Source organism: Trichomycterus rosablanca, chromosome 24 (assembly GCF_030014385.1).
Source record: "Trichomycterus rosablanca isolate fTriRos1 chromosome 24, fTriRos1.hap1, whole genome shotgun sequence".
Lineage (NCBI taxonomy): Eukaryota > Metazoa > Chordata > Actinopteri > Siluriformes > Trichomycteridae > Trichomycterus > Trichomycterus rosablanca.
Window position 1 is genome coordinate 3,988,118 of NC_086011.1, and position 19,967 is coordinate 4,008,084.

At 40.3% G+C, this 19,967-nt stretch overlaps 1 protein-coding gene across 1 annotated transcript; it reads right to left on the minus strand.

Annotated features, from left to right (window-relative positions):
- Positions 1-4,991: 4,991 nt before the first annotated feature.
- il17rd (interleukin 17 receptor D) lies at positions 4,992-14,140 on the minus strand. Its single transcript, XM_062986657.1, has 10 exons — positions 14,062-14,140; positions 13,253-13,370; positions 13,042-13,086; positions 12,705-12,856; positions 10,731-10,796; positions 10,563-10,617; positions 9,571-9,681; positions 8,400-8,584; positions 6,711-7,662; positions 4,992-5,759 (listed from the first exon to the last, which is right to left on the minus strand). Exons 1-10 carry the CDS (start codon positions 14,107-14,109, stop codon positions 5,641-5,643), a joined length of 1,851 nt encoding a protein of 616 aa, XP_062842727.1. The 5' UTR covers positions 14,110-14,140; the 3' UTR covers positions 4,992-5,640.
- Positions 14,141-19,967: the final 5,827 nt, after the last annotated feature.

Below are 19,967 nucleotides of genomic sequence, written 5' to 3' on the forward strand. Positions count from 1 at the left end.
ACAGCAACCAGGAGAAAAAAATGAGAGATGGACATGGCGAACTTACAGGGCTGATCTCACACAGCTGCTGAGCTAAAATTAGAAAAATACAAGCAGCATAAATAAAACAGGAACTGGAAAAGTCTAATTATGATTAGGTTTAATAATGGCTTAAACAGTTAGTCAGGGCTGGATCAAAAACGCACTTTGATTGACCTATAATGTACATTCATAGGATGTCTTAAAAATGTTGAACTTACTAAAGCTGTAACTGATTACACGAAATGTTCTTGGACTGCCTACTTATTGTTCCTTATCTCAGTACGCTACGTTTAAAAACTCAAGGTGCTCGGGTGGCTCAGCGGTCAAGTACTCTAGCCTACTGGAAAACACAGGTCAGGTGTCTACATATACAGTATATATACATTATTGCATATGTCTGAAGGGGGGGTGGCTGAAGCCCTGAGATGGACTGGCGGCCTGTCCAGGGTATTCCCTCCCGCGTCCCTGACCAGGATAAAGCGGTTGATTAAAATAAAATGAAATGAAAAAGGTGTAGAGCTATGTACAGCCAACACGCCCTATTAGAAAGATTATTGACATGCCTACTGTACATGAAGTGATGCTGCTGTCTACCATTATTCTTACTACTAAGATAATTCTACCTACCTACCTACCTAACTGTAGCTAACAAGTGTACCTAAAACACCCCAGTTTCACATCTTTCACATAAAAAGATTGGAGAAAGCTTGCACCACCCCCACGATGGCCAAAGAGAGCTGAAAATATAATGTGTAAAATAAAAATTGCTTTATTCACTACATCAAATATGCTTTACTCTACCGTAATGTCACTAGGCACTCACCCAAGTTCATTTAGACATATTTAATCATACACAGAATAAACCAGGGTTAGTGCACACCCGGAACAGTACATGCAGTAATGGAGAAAGTTCATCTGAAGAATACCGTTGTTTCCTGTTAGCATTTTATAATGATTTCACTTCTCTAGTAGGGATTTTATGATTGTTGCAGCTTTCACTTTCATGGTGTCCATGGATATTCCAGAAATATCACCTGACTTTACTTTCTACTGCATATAGAAAAGTAAACCTGTTATACGCCCAAAATCAGCAGCAAATCATGAACATTTAAATCATGAAGATCATTTAAAATTGGGAATGTCATTTCCCAGGGCAGTAATAGCTCAGTGGTTAAGGTACTGGACCAGTAATCAGAAGGTTGCCGGTTCAAGCCCCACCACCGCCAAGTTGCCACTGTCGGGACCCAGAGCAAGGCCCTTAATCCTCAATTGCTTTGGATAAAATGCTAAATGCCGTAAATGTAAAAAATGAAAAGACATTTCCGGACAGACTTATTATTATTCCTACTACACCAAAAGTTTCCTGTCAGTATGGATAGAGCAACACCCTTTAAACCACCACCCTCTTTTTTTAAGGCTTTCCACAGGATTTTGGAGTGTCTGTTGGAATTTATACCTATTTAGTCAAAAGAATACTTGTGAGATCAGGCACCCGTGTTGAACAAGACGACCCGGCTTGGAATTAACATTTCAAATTATCCCAGCACTTTATAACAGGGTTAAAATCAGGGTTCTGTATAGTATCTCACACCAAACTTGTCAAACCATGAAAAAGGAAAGGGAATGTCCATCTTATCAAAATGGGTGTGTTCAGAATATCTCAACTCAATAATAAGAGGTTTGCCCATACTATTGCCCTTATAGTGTATGTATTACAAAAACTATATGATACCAAAGTATTACAGTAGTGGCTCCATGTTAAACATGTTTCTAAGTTAATCTGACCCCCGTGATTAGGTCAGACAGTAATGACCGGAGAAAACCAAGAAAGAAGTGAGATTTGGCAGCCCAGACTTGCCAGTCACTCCTGGTTAAAAGATGAATTAAAAAACATTTATCAGGAATTAATATGGGAATAATGAGTCTGCATGCCCTCGTCGTTCCTCTGCCAAGACATGCTATACAGCTGATGAAACAACAGGTGAAAAATCAGCCCGAATCGGTCATCTGTCTTTAAGGCTTACAAGCTTATCATATTTACTGACATAAGTTTGCCTCCTAACTCCAGACATCTGCTCCAGTATCTAAATATAAATCAGGCTCGTTTTATCTTATATCTGCAGTTACAGAAGTCACAGAAGTCTCTGAAGGGCACAGAGGATAGATGAAAAAATCCTTAAAATGTTGCCAGACAGGTCCCAACCCCTGCCATTAAAAAACATCATGTTAAGCCAGTGACCCTAGCATTTTACAGGAATGTATTATGTTTGCTCTTGTCAGGGTGGCTAGAGAAAACCCAAACATCCGACCCATAAATAAAAGCGCTGTGTGTGTGTGTGTGTGTGTGTGTGTGTGTGTCTGGCTTTGAGAACCATATGGGTAGAACTCAAAGGAAAATAGAATGTTAAACCTTCACTGAATGTGACAGTACATGTGGTCTGTGTGCCACAAACTATCTGTGTTAGTGTGTGTTAGTCTTTGTTAGTGTGCTTTGTGTAAAACCTTGATAACACAGTTACTTGAACCCAATTCCACAGTTGTGCGTCACATATAATTATGATATAAAACAGACTAATACAGGTAGCAACGTAATATAGATGGTGCAGTGGGTTCGGCACTAGGGAGCTGCAGATCACTGTTTGTAAGACGTTTGGTACGTTCTCCACATGTCTTTATGGCTTTTTTGGGGTGCTCATATTTCCTTTTATATCTAACATGCCGGTAGGTTGGCTGGCGACTCTAAATTGCCCCTAGGTGTTAGTGACTGTGCTCTGTGATGGATTGGTGCTCTCTCTCTCCAGGCTGTATTGCTGGTTTCCCCACTGCAACCTGACCATGAATAAATGAATACATGATAAAATTACAGGGTAATTTAGTGAACTGAGTGAGTCAATCAGAGGTTCAATTTCATCTCAGTTATTTGTATTGTAACTGATCAAGTCATATTTCATTACAATAAATAGATTTACTGTCACTGTATGGATTACTGTTAACATTGTTGGGGTTTAATTTTAAACTGACAGGGCAAATTACATGATATTAAGAAGTAAAATAATCTAAACCATTACAGCAGTAGTTGAGGATATTACTTCAGGTACTTTTTAATCAGTCTGACATGTTTTTGGTCAAAGTGTACGGAACACCGTGAACTTACCCATAATTATAACTAAGCTGTTTCCTGGGGTAAGTTTGTGGTTTTTTACCCCAGACAAATAATGTTTTTATCTTACCTGGATTCTTCATCATTGTCGTCACCGGTTTGCATTGAAGCAGGACTTTATATTTTTAAATCCAACCAAAAATACTGACATCCAGTTCAGTTCTCCTGTATGTCCAGTATAAACGAACCCGAGGTACAAACAGTGTAAACTGACAGTCCACCTACTCTTCTACTGAATGTCTATCCTGAAATTCAATTAAAAGCCATGAAACAAAATATAATAAAGCCTATGATACAAGTTATTCCTATAAAAACTTGATAATTATACGGTTTGTTTAAATGCCGGTTATAAACCCTCACTCCACTTTTTCCTCATTCTTTACCTTAGTGCTGTCATCCGCGTGCACTGTTCAAAGCGCGTAACCGTCACAGGGGGCGGGGCCAAGCACACAAGCCACGCCCATTCTTGCAACTACAGAATCAAAACAACTAAAGCACACACACTGGTAACGTTAAATATATGATCAACATTCAATTGTAAAAAGAAGTATTCAACCCATCACCCCTAAGAAAATAAGAACTTTGACACGTGACAGCTTTGATTGATATCATTTAAATCCTGGTAAAGTGGTGCTGATAAACAGAAACGTGGTTTCTAAGGTGCTTTATTTGATTAAAGTCACTCTGAAAAATCTTGCGCGTTCTTTCGGTGTCTAGGTAAAAACATGCAGAAGATGAACTTGCTGCACTAAATACCCCTTATGTGTGGGTTTATGTGTGATAGAATGTGTGTGCACCACCCTGCGGATGTTTTCCTGCATTGCACCCACTGTTTTCAAGGCCGTGCTGGACCCACTGGACCTGATCAGGATGAACTGGTTCATAAAAATGAATACTGTACTTCCTAGCAGTAGTAGTAGTACTGTAGTAATAGTAGTGGTAAACCTCACAAGAACAAGAGCTAGCGGACAACAGCCTGATGGTTGGCCTCCCTCAGCAGATGCATCTGTTTCCATCCAGTGGAAGGATGGGAAAATGCATCAAAAGCTCCAAGTGGCTCATACACACCCACTGTCCCACCAGAGTGAGGAAAACTCTGTATGGTATAAAATTTTTTTACACTTACCCTGGTCAGGGTTGCAGTGGGTCCTGCACCAAGTGTAAAACATTGGGCACACGGCAGGAATACATCTTGGACAAGGCACCCAAGGCATCACATACTTTGGCTTACTTAGTTCCTCACTTCCACCTAGAGACAGTTTACCTTTTTGTGTTTTTCTTTAAGTGTATTTTTTCTTATAAGAAGTTTCTTTGTCAGCAGTTACAGCTGCAAGTCCTGGCCTTGCACACCTAGTTTTGGGCAGTTTATCCCATTTTTTCTCCACAAATGTACAATAGGGTTTAAGTCTGGGCTTTGGCTGGACCGATGATGACATTCTGAAACTTGCCTCAGTGATAATCATGTTGAAATGAGAACTGTCCCCCCAGTCTTGGTTTGTTTGCACAGTAATTTTTTGTTAAGGATCTTCCTGTATATCGATTCTTACCATTTTGCCATTAAGAAGCACCCCAGTGCTGCAGAAATGGTTGTCCATCCAACAGGTTTTCCCATCTTTGCACAGGACTGTTGGAGCTCTTACAGAGTGACAGACTTAAAATTATCAAAAATTTTACTAAAAGTTACCTTTTCATCACCAAACAGAAACAAAAGTAAACAGTCTTTTATAAAAACGTAGGTTTTATTAACACAGTTCCTACATTAGAGTACTATAAAACAGTACAATGTCACACAATGTAGAAATCACGTCTATTACTCTAAAAAAAAAAAAACTGTACAAAATATGATGCCAATTATTTCTTGTTTTCGTTTTTGTCTGCACTGAAATATGTGAATGTTCAATTTCTTTGAAATTTAAATGATCAGATTAAAACAACTGAAATAGAAACAATACTTTTGTAATTAGTTCTCACTAAAACCAATATGGAAGACAATTTTGCCGTAAATCAAACCAGGAGTCATTCAAACGTCTGTAACCAACAATGACAAAAGTTAATACAAAGCAATAAATAAAACCAAAATAAAATGTTAAAACGTTGAAAGAGTTCCATCATCTCCACATTTAAAATACAACAGCACAGTGCATCAGGCTGAACGAGTCCAGTCCAGTAAATGTAGTAGCTGGTTATTCGATCATCGTTTGATAAATCCGTGTTTCTGTACTAACTACTGTAACTTTTACTTTTAACACTCCACAAGGCTGGATTTCCAGTTCACAGCCGCTTTGGTTAAGTAGCGCCACCTTGCAGCACGATGTACATCAGCTTTCCTCAGCAGTCACAGAGTTCAGGAAAACTGATCAATCACAGGGTTCTTAGTGTCGGAGGAGGCCCCACACACTGATATATTAATAATAAGAGTACAGGCAATAAAGTGGCAATGCATGTTCAGATTAAGGCCACTAAGGGGAGGCAGCCACTATGAGTCCTTCTCTTGGCTCAGTGATGTGATGAAGCTCTGCCTTGCAGATAGTGGGGACGGAGCAGTGTAGTGAGCTTAGAGCCGGAACCTCCTCATCCCCTAAAATACAAACAAAAAAGTGGGGTGAATTACAGTTCATGGATTTCTATAGTACAGATTTTACTATTCATATAAGAAAAATAGAAGAAGAAACATTCATGCCTTTAGAGAAAGCTAAAGAGTAACATTGGTTAAACATTTATTGTCATGAATATTTTGTCTCCTGAATAAAATTGCCATTCTAAAAAAATCCTACATCATACAAATGAAACCCCAAAACAACAGAAATTATTGGACATTTTGGTTACATTCATGACAGGACAAATAGTTACTGGTTACACAAGATTCATCAGTTCAAGTCTTTTAATACCAAGCACAGTCATGTATCTCCAATTCACCTTATTTGTGTGTCTTTGGACTGTGGGAGGAAACCAAAGCTCCCAGAGAAAACCCACACAAACATGGGGAGAACATGCAAACACCACACAGAATGGACCCAGACCGATCCTTCTGGGAATCTAACCCAGGACCTCCTTGCTGTGAGGCGACAGTGAAACCCACAGAGCCGCCCTTAATAAAAATAAATAATTAAATAAATTTGGATAAATGTGTTTGCTAGCTAAATGCTGTACATGTAAATGGCATACGTTTCTGCTGTTTAGTACCTTCACAAACTGTACCAACATTCTAAACATTTCAATTTAGACAGTCAATAAGTGAACCATATGGTCTTCAAATGCTTGAGCAATATAGATATAAAAATCACAGGCACCAAGTGCAGACTTGGTCAAAGATAAATAAAAGTTGACGGCAATATTTGAAAACCCTGGAACACATCTATGCTTCAACCAGACAGTAGTGACGTCTTGGCCAACACTTCAAGTAACAGATGTGCCAACTCTGCGTGCATCAGCAGTGCACCAAAGTTTTACTTGTGTTTGTCTAGACTTTCAATTTTAATGACCATATTATTACATTCTGACCAAACTGATCTAATAATCAGATGCTTACCGAGCCCAGATGACGAGGACTCGCTTTCCGCCAAAGAAGACGAATCCGCCTGATCTGGTGAAAGTCCATCCATCAGCGGGATGGAAAGCTCTGAAGAAGGTACTGAGGAATCATAAATCCCAGAGTCTCTGGGCATTTCTGGAGGACTCGCTGAACCATCCGTGTGGCACAGAGGCCTCGCCAAACTGTTCACCTCGTGTGACGCTGACTGGGATGAACTTTCCCCGAGTTCATTCTGTGCTGAACTTGATGGTGCGCACGCGAGAAAGTAAGTTCCCGCGTTCGGCGACGAAGCTGGTACAAAGACATTCCTCATGGGCCGCTCGCTCTCAGCGGGCTTCTTCAGCACCACCTCATTCAGTGAAAGCCCTGAATCCGGCTTTTCTCGTTTAAGGGTTGGGGGAGCTGGTACAGGAGGCATCATCTGTCGCTCGAACCAGTCAGGTTCATGACTGATGTGCTGGTGCATGTTGCAGATGGCTACGTAAAGCGATCGGCCGGCTTTGCTGCGGAAGTAGTTGCGCTTGCTGACGGCCGGGACACCGTGCTGGCGTGAGTGCAGTCTGGCCAGCAGCTCGGGCAGCTGGTCCATCAGTTTGAAGCGGTGCGCCAGTGACAGACAGCCCGGTATGTCGCTCTCATCCGAGTAGTCGAAGTAGACAGCCATGAAACGTGAAAGGTCGGCCGAGCTTTGCTGAGCCTCACGCAGCTTCTCGCTGATCATGGCCGCAGCGACAACAAAAATGTCACTGCTGCTCAGGTCTGGCATGACCAGCTCTTTGTTCTTCTCTTTGGAAGTGGCCTTGCCTTTGCGGTGAAGTTTATCGATGAAGTATTTAAAGCCCTTGGAGCAGACAGTGATGAGGAAGTGGGCCTCGTCAATGTGCCTGCTCAGCCACGCCATCTGACCATCCTTACAGATCTCCAGATGCTCCCAAAGATCCAGAACCACCTATATATACAGAAAATAGGATAAATGTCACATTAAACCAAACTGTACACAATATTGTTTGATAAAAAAACAGCTGGATTTTTATTTTAAAAAATCTAAACCTGAGTTTTTCAAAACCTTGGGTGGGTCGCGAGCCAAAAAAATGGGTCACAGAGAATAATAATAATAATTAAATCAACAAATTTTAGCAAAAACAAACAAACGTGTACACAAACACCCCTTGTGGAGGCTTTATGTTACATCTTGTAAACTACAGTGAGACCAGATTGCCACTATTTTTATTAATTAAGTATATTTGGTTTTGTGTTTTGTTTTGATGCATTGTTTGTGTTGACTGGGTCGCGGTAAAAATCATGGACAAAACCTGGGTCTCTTGAAACATATCTAAATGATCTAAACCACCCACTGAGATCAGAGAATTACTTAGTAAAAATTTTCACAGTCACTAACCAGCAGGTGGCAGTCTGTACATGTTGTTCCCAAAGCCTGGATTTCATATACAAGCCTGGTAACCCCTATTCTCTCTCTCTCTCTCTCTCTCTCTCTCTCTCTCTCTCTCACACACACACACACACACACACACACACACACACACACACACGAACACACACGAACACACACACACACGAACACACACACACACTCACGAGTCATTTCCAACTCCCAGCTGTGTTTCTTGTAAGCATCATTCTTCCTTTAATTAATCGGGACTAAACAAAGCCCAGATTGGATCTTACCTCACAGCCGCAAAAGTCCTGCAGGAAGAAGGCGAAGCTCTGGATGACGGTGAGGTGTTTGGAGCAGTCTTTAGTGGAGTAGCAGATGAAAACCTTGGGCCGAAGCCAGCGTTTCTCTGTGTTTAATGCTGTGGTATGAGAGGACGATTCAGAGCTTTCTTCATCCAGGTGGGAGTAGATGTTCTCTGTGGAAAGATTTAACGCCAGAGAAGAGTTCAGCAGGGCCCGATGAAGATTTGTGGTCAGTATTAGGAGTACAACTCTCCGATGACTTCAGGACAATTATTAGAACCATATGAGGAAAGTTCACATGAACATCGTACGTACATGATTACGAATACGTATGAAAAATAGCAGAACAGATAACAAGAATACAAGAGCTTGATTTTATGTGACAATCCCAAATACAAACAGCTGCCCGTGTGAGTTCAGATTGAGTTCCCAGAGTTTGAATACCTGGCTGATCTCACAAATACAGAAGGCATAGGGCGTTATGTAATTCCTAGCTACTGAAGAGGGGTTTTTATCAGTGCAACATCAGTGCCAGTCCCAAACCCAGGTAAAAATGGGGGATGCGTTAGAAAGGGCATCTGACGGGAAAAAACAGATTGTGGGTGCTAGTAGGATGATAAGAGCAAAGTCAAGACAACCATTGCTGAAGGGGTGTCAGATAAAGAAAATATATTAGAAATAAAAAATTAGAAGTGATGCTAACATCCTAAGCTCCCCAATATCATTAATAACATTAACATTTAATTATGTAATTATGTATAATTATGTAATAATTATGTGACCTTTTTCATAATTAAAATACATTTACACATATTTTCTCCAGGAGAACACACGCCTGATCAAACAGCACGGTCAGCCTCACATGACTGAACCTTAAGCAACCTGAGGCCTCATTCGTAACAGCACAGGAAGCCTTAATTATATCACTTCATTATTTTCACTGCACGCAAACAGCCTTACAAGGAGTTTTCCTTTGTCCCCTGTGAGCAGAGCTACAGTAGAATGGAATGAGTACAAATGCTTAAATTTCTCATGCCATTAATCCTTGTCTCTGCTGAGAGATTACGCAGCTCAGCTTACAGTCTCTGGACAAAAGCGAGTTTTCGGGGGTAACAGGATCCTGCTAATGAGGCGAGGTGGAGAGAGGAGGAACACGCACCTTGTTGTTTCTTGCGGCACATGACGGTAAAGAGAGTGGCGAAGGCGGACATGATGACCAGAGGGATTGTGATGGCCATGGCACGAATGGGACCAGCCCATGGAGAATGCACTGAAATGAAGAGAACAAACAGAATGAGGCAAACAGAGTCCACAAGTTTCATAAACATCCCGCAAAATAAATCAAAAATGGGTTTTTACACAATAATGTTTTGACTTAAATAGAGGGTGTAGGGTCCAAGCATTAATGCCCCTAAATATTATTCCAAATGAACTTATGTGTGTTTTAAATAGGCAATGAGTTAAATTTCAGAACTAACATAGTTCAGTGCTTCTGAAGCTCTAAGCATTTGATGCAACAAACACACCTGATGCTTGATGGTTGTAGTAGCGTTAGCTAGAAACTGATGTTGAAAGACTCTGAATAAAGATTTTGCACAAATGCAATAACATCAACTAGTTAATAGGCCAAAAGCACAGGCCGCATCTCAATGCATCACATCTTGCCTGTCGCCTGTGGGCCGCAGGATGAGAACACCGGTATATGATAGTTACATATTACATTTCTTCAATTCATTCAAACCCTTTATACACAAAGAACCGCACTGGTTCATGATTTTTATGCCAACCAGGCACAAACCGTCTCTACTTGAAAAATCAGTTGGTCTTGGTCTAAACTACTGATCACTAGGGTCTGGTTTGGCTCCTGTAGGGTCTGGCTACTGTATGGTTGCTATAAATCATGCTGCTACTGTTGCACTGTGTATAAGAGTAACTATTACTGCTTTAACAACCATTCTGATTTTCTGGGTTCTTTAGTGCTTACATTTTAAAAAGTCTATATTCAGCTCCTTCAAAGCACCTCTTGTTAACCCCTTTTAAAGTACCTCCAACTAGAAATTACACATTCATATCCATTTTACTTTGTATCTATAAAGACAACTAAATCCTTTTAAAATACACAAAAAAAATGATTTCAGAACTTAGTCTTACCTTGGCTTACATGATACTGAGCCTGTTTTCTGGTAGTGTTATTTTCATCACGTAGCTATAAAGTAAAGGAAATTTTGCATTAGTATTAAATACAGTCTGTTAATGCAGCTGCATCTTTTTCCTACATTTGATCTTCTCAAAAACCTCTAACACAGGCAGAGTGTTTACCTCTACTGAATACGTTCCTGGAGCGACATCTTGTAGAATACATGTTGTTTTGGGGCCGTTCAGCTCCTGTGACATAAAGGACAAAGATGTTATAAATACTGCGTAGGGATCTGAGAGGAAAACATCTAATGCTTTCTAAAAATTTCAAGTATTTAAAATACATGCAGGGCATGTTGGTGTTAGACATCTGCATTAGTATTGCACTGGAGCCATGAGGATAATATAGCTAACAATCTTCACTTGCTTTAAACAACATAGTTAATCGTGTCACTAAGCAGCGTTCACTACAGAAGTGCTTGTCACGGTCCTGTGCCAAATCTAATTAGTGTGAAGTTACAGTGTGCACTAGGCATTACACCTCAGCGTTATGTATTAGAGAGACTCAGTGCAAACTCAGGAGCACATGGAAATACAGAAAGGCGCTGCTGCTGGCTGCAAGCCACAATGAGTTGCACCTCAAATCTCATGCTGGCTATTAATCAGTGCTAGCTTTACTACTGTTTATTTAGGGTCTTACACTACATGACAGGTTGCAGATCTGATATTTGGTGGAATATCAAAATTCTTCCCAGACTGCTCAAGTGAACATTTAGGATGTCCTGACACCTTAAGTGTGGAGACTTAAGACTGAGCTGGAATTGCATAACCTCACCAATCTAGCCAATAACTTACTAAGCAAACAGCACACACCAAGGTTTAAATACATACACTGTATTTATACACAACAATTACTGCAAACATTTGAATCACTAATCATTGTTTTATTAACAGTAAAGTAGACCATTAAATGCATCAACGGACAAAAATGTGGAATAAATACAAGCAAACTGGAATTCAATTCATCCTCTTTGTTTACAGGTGAAAAAGCAATAAAGAGAACTGGAATCCCCCCACCAGTATCCTTGACCACCTCATATTTCACCCCTTTATTGGTGGTACAATGCATGGCATGTTAAAACAGACATGACGTACAACAGTACAGACTTCCGAAAGTGAAACCGTGCCCTGCTTTTACCATTACTCCAAATCAACAATGCGTGACTAAAGAGGGTGGAGAAGTAACTGGAGTGCTTCTTCAACCAAAAACACCTCTATCTGCCACAAAGCAAATTACTCTGAATCCAAAGTAGTAGTGGTAGCATCTTTGGCTACATTTAAAACATATCTTCTAAAATAACTGTGTTTTTGTATTATTGTCAATCTTTATATACAATGCTTTATATTTATGTGGAGTAGAAAGCCCAGTCATTTCTTTCGTGTTAGTTTCTCAAAAAAGTATTTTGATGTTTAGTCTGTGTGACATTGGAAAAAAAATGCATCCACTTTTTTAGAACTTCCCAAACCAAACTTCCAGTATAGTGGTCCCTTATCTCACCATTTAACAAAATTGAGCCAAGAGAAGCAAGTTTATTTCCACTTCCCATCCTGGTCTCTCCCAAACAAAGAGAAGCTGGGAAAGAACTTACAGCTCTAGTTCTGTATTTTCATCATGGTGAGAAAGAAAAGCTAGAAAGCTTCATCTCGCCTGAGGCATGAGAATCTGGAACAATCCAATAAGGTGCAGACCTGCTAGCTCACTCGACCAACAGGGCTATATATTATTCCTCCATCTGGGAAGAACATTACACACTGCTGAATGAATTAACCCTGAATATCTTCCCTCCTAGTTAGCCTAGGCTGTTCCCTCCTCCTCCACGATGATACATTTTAAATCTGCTTAACTGCTAAACTTCTCAACAAATGGTGAGAAATTGAAGAGAAAACTTGAATATATAAGTGAACAAAAGTTAAGATAAGAGAACGTCTACAGTAGTGATGGAACATTTCTATCCTGATCAATGTGGTTTTCTTTAGGCTGACAATGATGATGGGTTTACGAGTATAAAAACTGTGCAAATCATTCGCATTTGCAGTCCTCAGATCTCAACCCCATTAGCCTATGAAAGTTGCAAATATGTTATGAAGCTTGCTAACCTGTCTGCAGCGTTTGAGTTTGTAGTGGCCGTCCTGCCTCAGCTTGTAGTAAACGTAGTAGGCGTTAAAGCCGAACGTGGCAGGAGCGTGATCGAACACTATGTGCAGATTTGAGCCGACCTGAGAGACGTTTAGCATCTTAGGCTTCCAGACTGTCAGACAACAGAAGAAAAAAAGAATATTTAGCATCACACTAGACAATCTAAAAGACGTCAAGCTCTGAGAGAGCATGCAGAGGCCATGATGTCTGATGCATGCCTCAGTTAAAAAAAAACAACAACAAAAGAAAAGAAACAGCAGGGATGAATGACATTGCCGTCCTCCCTGAGAAACTCACATGGTTTGCAGACGAGGTTATCTGCGCCAAGAAGCCCTTCACAACCTGTGAGAGGAAAACACACATGATGCATGACTCTCTCCAAAATTCTTTACTCTGAGAGATCTAAAAGAGCAAAAGTTCGCGGAACTGAGATTTATGTGTATTATAATGAAATAATGTGTGCTGAATAGAGCTGTTGACCTCTGGAAAGCAGTGAGAAGTCACTTACTGTTGGTGTGCAGGAAGGAAGGAGGAAAAAAGCTGTCGTTCATGAAGGTGGGGAACGGAACAATCCTGACCATGTAGTCCATCTCGAAAGACAGGCCAACGAAGGGCTGCGAGCTCAGCTTCTGTCAAGAAATCACAGGACAGATCAGGTCAAATTTCTTGATTTATATCCACTGTATCAGAACCACAGTACTACAGGAAATCAAGTTCCCTTTTTACTAGAGGTCTAGGGAAAGGTGCTGAATATTGTTATTAACATTTAAAATATGACAGTTACGCCACTTCCAAAACAGCTTTTCATTTACCGCACATCTTACTTAGTGTACACTGTAAGTGTTGTACAGACTACACTAGATTTATTTATGGTTTATTGCCATCTGAGTCATTTATGGGACATTTCGTGGCAAATTCTTGTTGCCACTTTCAGTGTAGAACTAACACAATGGTTAGATTGCTGCAGTAACTACATTAGGTGCTTCAAATAAAACGATTCAAGAAGTCCAGGATATAAAGTAGAGTCTTACTTGAAATACATTTGTCTTATGTTACTTCAGGAGACAACAAAGGAAAAAATAAAGAAATAGCGCTTCAGTGGAAGGCTTCGCCAACTGTTCGTGAATTGCTGTAACACTGCAATTTCCCTTCGGGGATCAATCAATCAATCATGGTGTAATTTGTAGAGCGGTCAAGTAGGATGTGACTACACTATAAAATCCTTTAACACTGTACAAATACCAGGCGTTTCAACCCTCATCCTGTTATATATCATAGCTACATGGCATTAATTCTTATATTTATACATTTACTCACAACATTCTTAAAGGAGAAGTTGAGCTGACGAGGATCCTTCAGGATCATGTGTTGGCACTGTTTTCCTTCTGGATTTTTGTCCTCAAGGTAAATCCGGAAACCCTTAACATGTTCGATTCCTGCAAAAAATGAACATCAAAACCTCATGGTGAATTTTAAATAAAAAATTGTTTATATAGGGGTTGCAAAATGTGAAAAGGGTTACAGTTTTCCCTATATTAGCGACAACTTGACAATAAAAAAAAAAACCAATCAATGTAAAATGCATTTAAAAAGGTATTGAAGTGTATTTTGCACAAATGCAGAGGAAAAATGTTCCCATAACATGACTGCTTATGAGAATAACATTAAATGGGAATTGTTAACAATGACAAACTCTACAGAAAACCCTCCAGCATGCCGGTCCTTACGTCAATTCAAGTTCTAAACTGAAACAGTTTGAATAGTAACTGTAGGCTTAACTTTGCTTATGTGATCCCTGATATATGTCCCACACTGCATCTCAGGCTGAACAAAGAAAATGACTTAATTTTGTTTTGAGCTGGACGTCTTAAATGACCCCCATCAGCACTTCAAATCAGTTCAAAACAGAACTGACTTGTCTACTTCTAATCCAAACTGCCTGCCAATTCCCTCAAACACAGAGTCAAAGCATGAAATCTCCAAACACGTTTCTGTTCCTTCTTCTTTATTTGGCACCACAGAGAATCAAAGCGAGTCTTTAACACGCACACAGGACAAGAGCGTGCGTGCCAAGGAAGCATTCCCATACCCATCAACGTGTGCCAGCCTTCCTCCCTTTTAATTACATTTCTGCCTTATCAGTTGCAGGAGAAAGAGGAAAGAGGGTTGGGTTGGGAAGGGGGGGTGGTGTTTAGGCCCTGCAAACATTCCATGTGGTTCCGATTACCTCGGTGGGGAGCGGAGCTGAAAGAGTTTACTCTTCACTGTGCCGTGTAACTCCACACCTCCAGAGGGCCGGCTCAGAGATGCCCCTCATGCTCTGCCTCAAAAAGCCACCGTTGGCGAAAGATAAAGAAAATACAAAGTTGTCCGACCAGTAGGCAAATCTGAGGCTCCTCTATACTGTGTAGCTTCTAATTTGGCTGGATGTCTTTATTTTTACCTTTCATCTTTATATCTCTAAAATTAAAGACACGGGGGATTTCAGTATCTGAGCTGCAACTTACATCTTTATATTTACAGTATTCTTTTTAACCGTAGCCAAATCTGTGAAGCACATTTACATTTATGGTATTCAGCAGGAAGATTTCATCCAAAGCAAATTACAGACATGCTAAAATGAATTGAAACAGCTAGTTGTACCTGTACTAAATACGAGGGTTCTTCAAAAAGTTTCCGCACTTTTTTTAAACTTTATTTATTAAGAATTTTGAAAACAAATGACATCACTTTTCTACATGTTCACCTTTCATTGCATTTTTTCCAGCGTCAAACCAACTTTTTAACTGATGCAGCGCTGCTTTCACATCATCACATGAAAATCTTCTTCTCCCTAAAGCTTCTTTGAGTGTCCAAAAAGGTGAAAATCAGATGGAGCTAAATCCAGACTATAAGCATCTCTCAGTCTCCCAGACACGACTGATTACTCCTCCTCCTCCCACCCTCACCGTGTCCAACCAAAATATAAAAGTGCGGAAACTTTCTGAAGATCCCTCGTGAATATCAGTTTAGTAGATGTGGATAGCTGGCTAAAATATATTAATAACAGTTGACATATAGCACTGAAGTAGGCAATTTGAGAGGCAATCCAAAAAAACTGTTTAGGCGCTTGTATGAATTGCATTGAATAAAATTGCTCACCAAACATCATACATGTCACCCTATTTAAAATATTTGCATTTTGATTAATGAATCGCTGAGAATATGGCAATGCAATCGCATGTTCAGATATTTTATATTGAACGGCATCTAACTGGGACAAACCGGGTAGCTGGTGCCTGGATAATAAAACACTTGTTATTGTTTTACAGCTATTATTCTTAATAGTTTTGAATTACATGTAAAAAGTTACTTTAAACATACACCTGATCTGTTTCGACTCCTGACCCGGTCTAAAGGATTAACCCCGAGCAAACAACAGGGCACATTGTGCTGTTGCTTGGACAAGGGGTTCAAATTACCAAGTTCAATAGCGCCTCGACAGACGGAAGCCAGGGACACACTGCTCCTCCCTCCCTCACTGCATACCTTCCTGCAGGGACAAAAATCCCAGTGCAAGTCTCGTCTCCTGCTTGGCCAGATTTGTGTGACTGTCAAGCCTGAAGAAAAAGCTCCCAGTGTGAGGAGGGGGAGAGAAAAACCTACGCCTTTGATCAGGACAGGCCTGGAACTCGCTTTGAAGACAAGGCCTAACTTTTAGTGCACCTCTCCTGTTTGGTCTCCTGTTTCTCCATCGCTGCCAGTCAGTCAGAGACAGGCGAGAGGAATGACCCTAGTGCACACTCAGGTGTGGTGGACACACACTTTAAAAGGCATTTGCTTTGTTTTGGGTTTCAGGTCCTAAATGGACTTTTCCCAGTCTGCTTGGAGCCTTGTCCATCTCACAGCACATTAGGCAAATGAGTGTAAGGTGGTACTACTGAGTCCACACAGGATAAGGTCAAACCGGTTGTTTGGATGAAGGCTTAAAGGTCCAACTTTTTAAAAGACATTTACAGCTTTTAGTTCATTTAAATGTTAAAGAAATAAAAAACTATAGAAAGTTGTATCAACCATATATTTTAGTACATTTGTAAATATCACAATGTGACCCGTGTTTGAATATGTATTACAGACAGAGGTGTGTGTGTGTGTGTGTGTGTGTGTGTGTGTGTGTGTGTGTGTGTGTGTGTGTGTGTGTGTGTAGCCAAAAGGGTAACAAATGTAATTTGCAAGTTCTGGTTCAAGAACTGAACTGGAACAATCACAATAATACTCCCCAAACACACCACTCAGAATGCACACACACCTCTTCCAACACACAGGCAGCCAGCCAATCACAGGCATGCTATGGTCTTTACGGGCTACAAGTCAGGTGATGAAGTAAAAGTAAAAACACAATCAAGAATATGTGGACTATACAAAAAAGTGAAGGCCGTACCAGGGGTGTCTGCATACTTTTGGCCATTTAGTGTATGCGTTTACAATAGAGGCGCCTTACCGAGAGGATTTGGCATCCAGTGGACTACCACAGCTGCTTGATTATCACAGGACATGTGAGTGAAGCTGATGTTGTTCACTTCATGGATAGCATGCTTCCCCCACGGGTTCCAGTTCAGTGAGCAGTCTAGATTGACAAGAAACAATGAAGAAAGTATGAAATTAGTGGTAAGTTTTAAATTCTTTGGCAGGCAAAATGCAGGCATGCAATCAGACACCGTCCCTGTCACTCAATTATACTTGAGGTAGGAAGTGTATCAAAGCTGTAGATGAACAAGTAGGTAAGAAGAGAGCTCATTTGTGCCACTTATGCCCCCATCTCTCTATCTTAGAGCTACTGCTATTGTAATGCAAATAAGGACTAGCTTTTAGGCCATGATCGTTCCAGTACACAATCGTGGACAATGGAACTGAGCGGAAAATCAGGATTAACTACAGGCAAGAAATGTGACTTTTTGGCACGTTTGGTGGTTCAGGGTGAGTTGGTGCTGGAAAGTGGACGACCAAAAATGAATAAAACGGATAAAATGTAGAGATATAAAATGACAAAAAGTGATGGTGGCTTACTGTCATTTCGAAAAGAAATGAGTCTGCGTCCACTCTCGTCCACACTGGACTGGACTCCCTAAAAAGAGGAGAAAAAGAAAGAGAAATAATATTAGTGGATATTAAAGCTGCACAATAATAACAAATGGTGATTATAATTGTTCTACACATGATCACAATCCAAAAGTAATCAGAATTATTCAGGCATTTTACAAACTGATTACTGTTGTTTATTTATATAATTTCAAGGTTGTTTTTAGTGTTGTGCATGTTAGACCGTATCCCTCTCAAACAAGTCCAGAATCAGCAAGTATGGACTCATTTCTACCAGGAGTGAAATCAGGTCACCTGTTCAGGAGATCTTTCCAATTTTACCTATTCATATCCAATTTCTTTCTAATCACTTCAGACCGCTTTTTTTCACCTGCCAGAGGTGGGTCTCAGTGTCATTTGTCTCATGTGCAGGTACTTCGACCAGCCACCAGAGGCTGGAACCCCTGCTCAACCATTTCCCTCCCCTACAAACAGCCAATTGCAATAACAACCGCATAATATAATTGTCCAAGCAGATGTAGTATAACAGTATAACAGTAAAGGATCATCACTGAAGCACTGAACACATTCTTCAGAGACAGCAGCTTAGGAGCAATTACAAAACCACCAGCACTATAAGTGGTGACAGGCACACTAAAGTATCCTACAATTACGAAGCTTCTGAGTAGCACAAAACCTCAGTGGCTGCGCTCGGTGCCAATTCTGGAAAAACAAGCCTTAAGTTGACAATAGCTAAACAAGACATGCGCAATGCTAACAATCCGTACAATTCTCACACTGGTGCAGAATCAGATGTTTATGAGCACAGCTGTACATAGTTCTGTTAGAAATGCAGGTAGGACTGGCCCGTGAACAGTGGTTCAAAGCGCATCATCATACAAGTCATAACAAATGAGCTTGCGTGACAGCAACAGAACGAGACAAGAGGAAGCTATACCTGCGTGTCAGATCAAGACTAAAGGTTGAAGAAAAAAAAGAAAAACATCACTCGAAGACACGAAGAGCAACAATGGCTGAGGGTTACTTGGAGAATTAGACAATACGTTGTGTGCCGATATGTTTTAGAGTGCTCTTACTTTAAGATCGTATCATTTTTATCAGATTTACTCATTTCTATGATTAGAGGAAATAGTTTTAGATGACAGGAAGGACCACACTCATCACTTCAGGATAGTTGTCATCCTGATAAGAGACAGTAAGCTATGATTCCACTGTCTGTCTTTGACTTTTGTGCAGTAGCAGTAAGTAAGGACGTCAAAATGCCAACCTGGCAACAATATACCAGGGTAACCAAAACCTGGGTCAAAAATAAATGAATTAAATATAATTATCTGGAGCAAATAGACTGCCTTTATTTGCACATGTATAAATAAATAAATCTATTTTTTCTTTATATCCCAGCTTGTTAGGCTGAGAGGGTTAAGGGCTTGCTCAAGTGTCCAACAGTGGCAGTATGGCAGAGTCGTGATTCAAACCCCCAACCTTCCAATTAATAGCCCAAAGGTCTGTCCACTAGACTACAACTGTCTTGGGAAATGTGGAAACACTCCCTGTTAGGTGCCAACATTGTAGTTTTCTCTGTGCATGCAAATCAAGTATGTGATACTTTGGGAATAGTCACAGAGTATTAAAATGTAGTTTCATAACTAAAATAATTCAGGGATTATATTAGAAATGACTTCCAAACTGTTGGTATCATGACAACTGAAGCGAGAACATCTGCAGCATGCATCTCTTAACATTTCACAAAGTTCTCGTTTGGTTTATTCAAAGTTTCCTGACCATGTGTGATTATTCTGCAAGCTTTGAGACCTCAAGCAACATGAAGCTGATCGCCAAGGCACTCATTTACACCCTGCAAACAAAAAACTTGCCTAAGGAGTCATAAACCTGTTTGAACTTAGCATTAAACCTTGTTTCTAATGTTTGTTTTCCCTGCCTAGTGGCCTTCAATTCCCTCCACAGTCATCTCATCTCTTTAAACATATTCATCAAGCGCAGGATTCCCATTTGAGCTCTGCTGGGAAAGGCTTCAATCGTAACTTAAAAATGCTAAATCGACAACAGAGTTGTCTGTTTTTTTAACTTAAGTTCTTCATGTCAGAAATACAGAACTACACTATAGACGGTGGTTATATATTGAT

Excerpts from the sequence above, each read along its gene's own strand:
- il17rd (XM_062986657.1), bottom strand. The coding sequence starts at position 14,109 with ATGATCCTGAAGGATCCTCGTCAGCTCAACTTCTCCTTTAAGAATGTT. Across the intron at positions 10,797-12,704 it reads AACTCAAACGCTGCAGACAG|GAGCTGAACGGCCCCAAAAC; the intron begins GTTAGCAAGCTT and ends TTTATGTCACAG. Across the intron at positions 8,585-9,570 it reads GTGCCGCAAGAAACAACAAG|AGAACATCTACTCCCACCTG; the intron begins GTGCGTGTTCCT and ends ATCTTTCCACAG.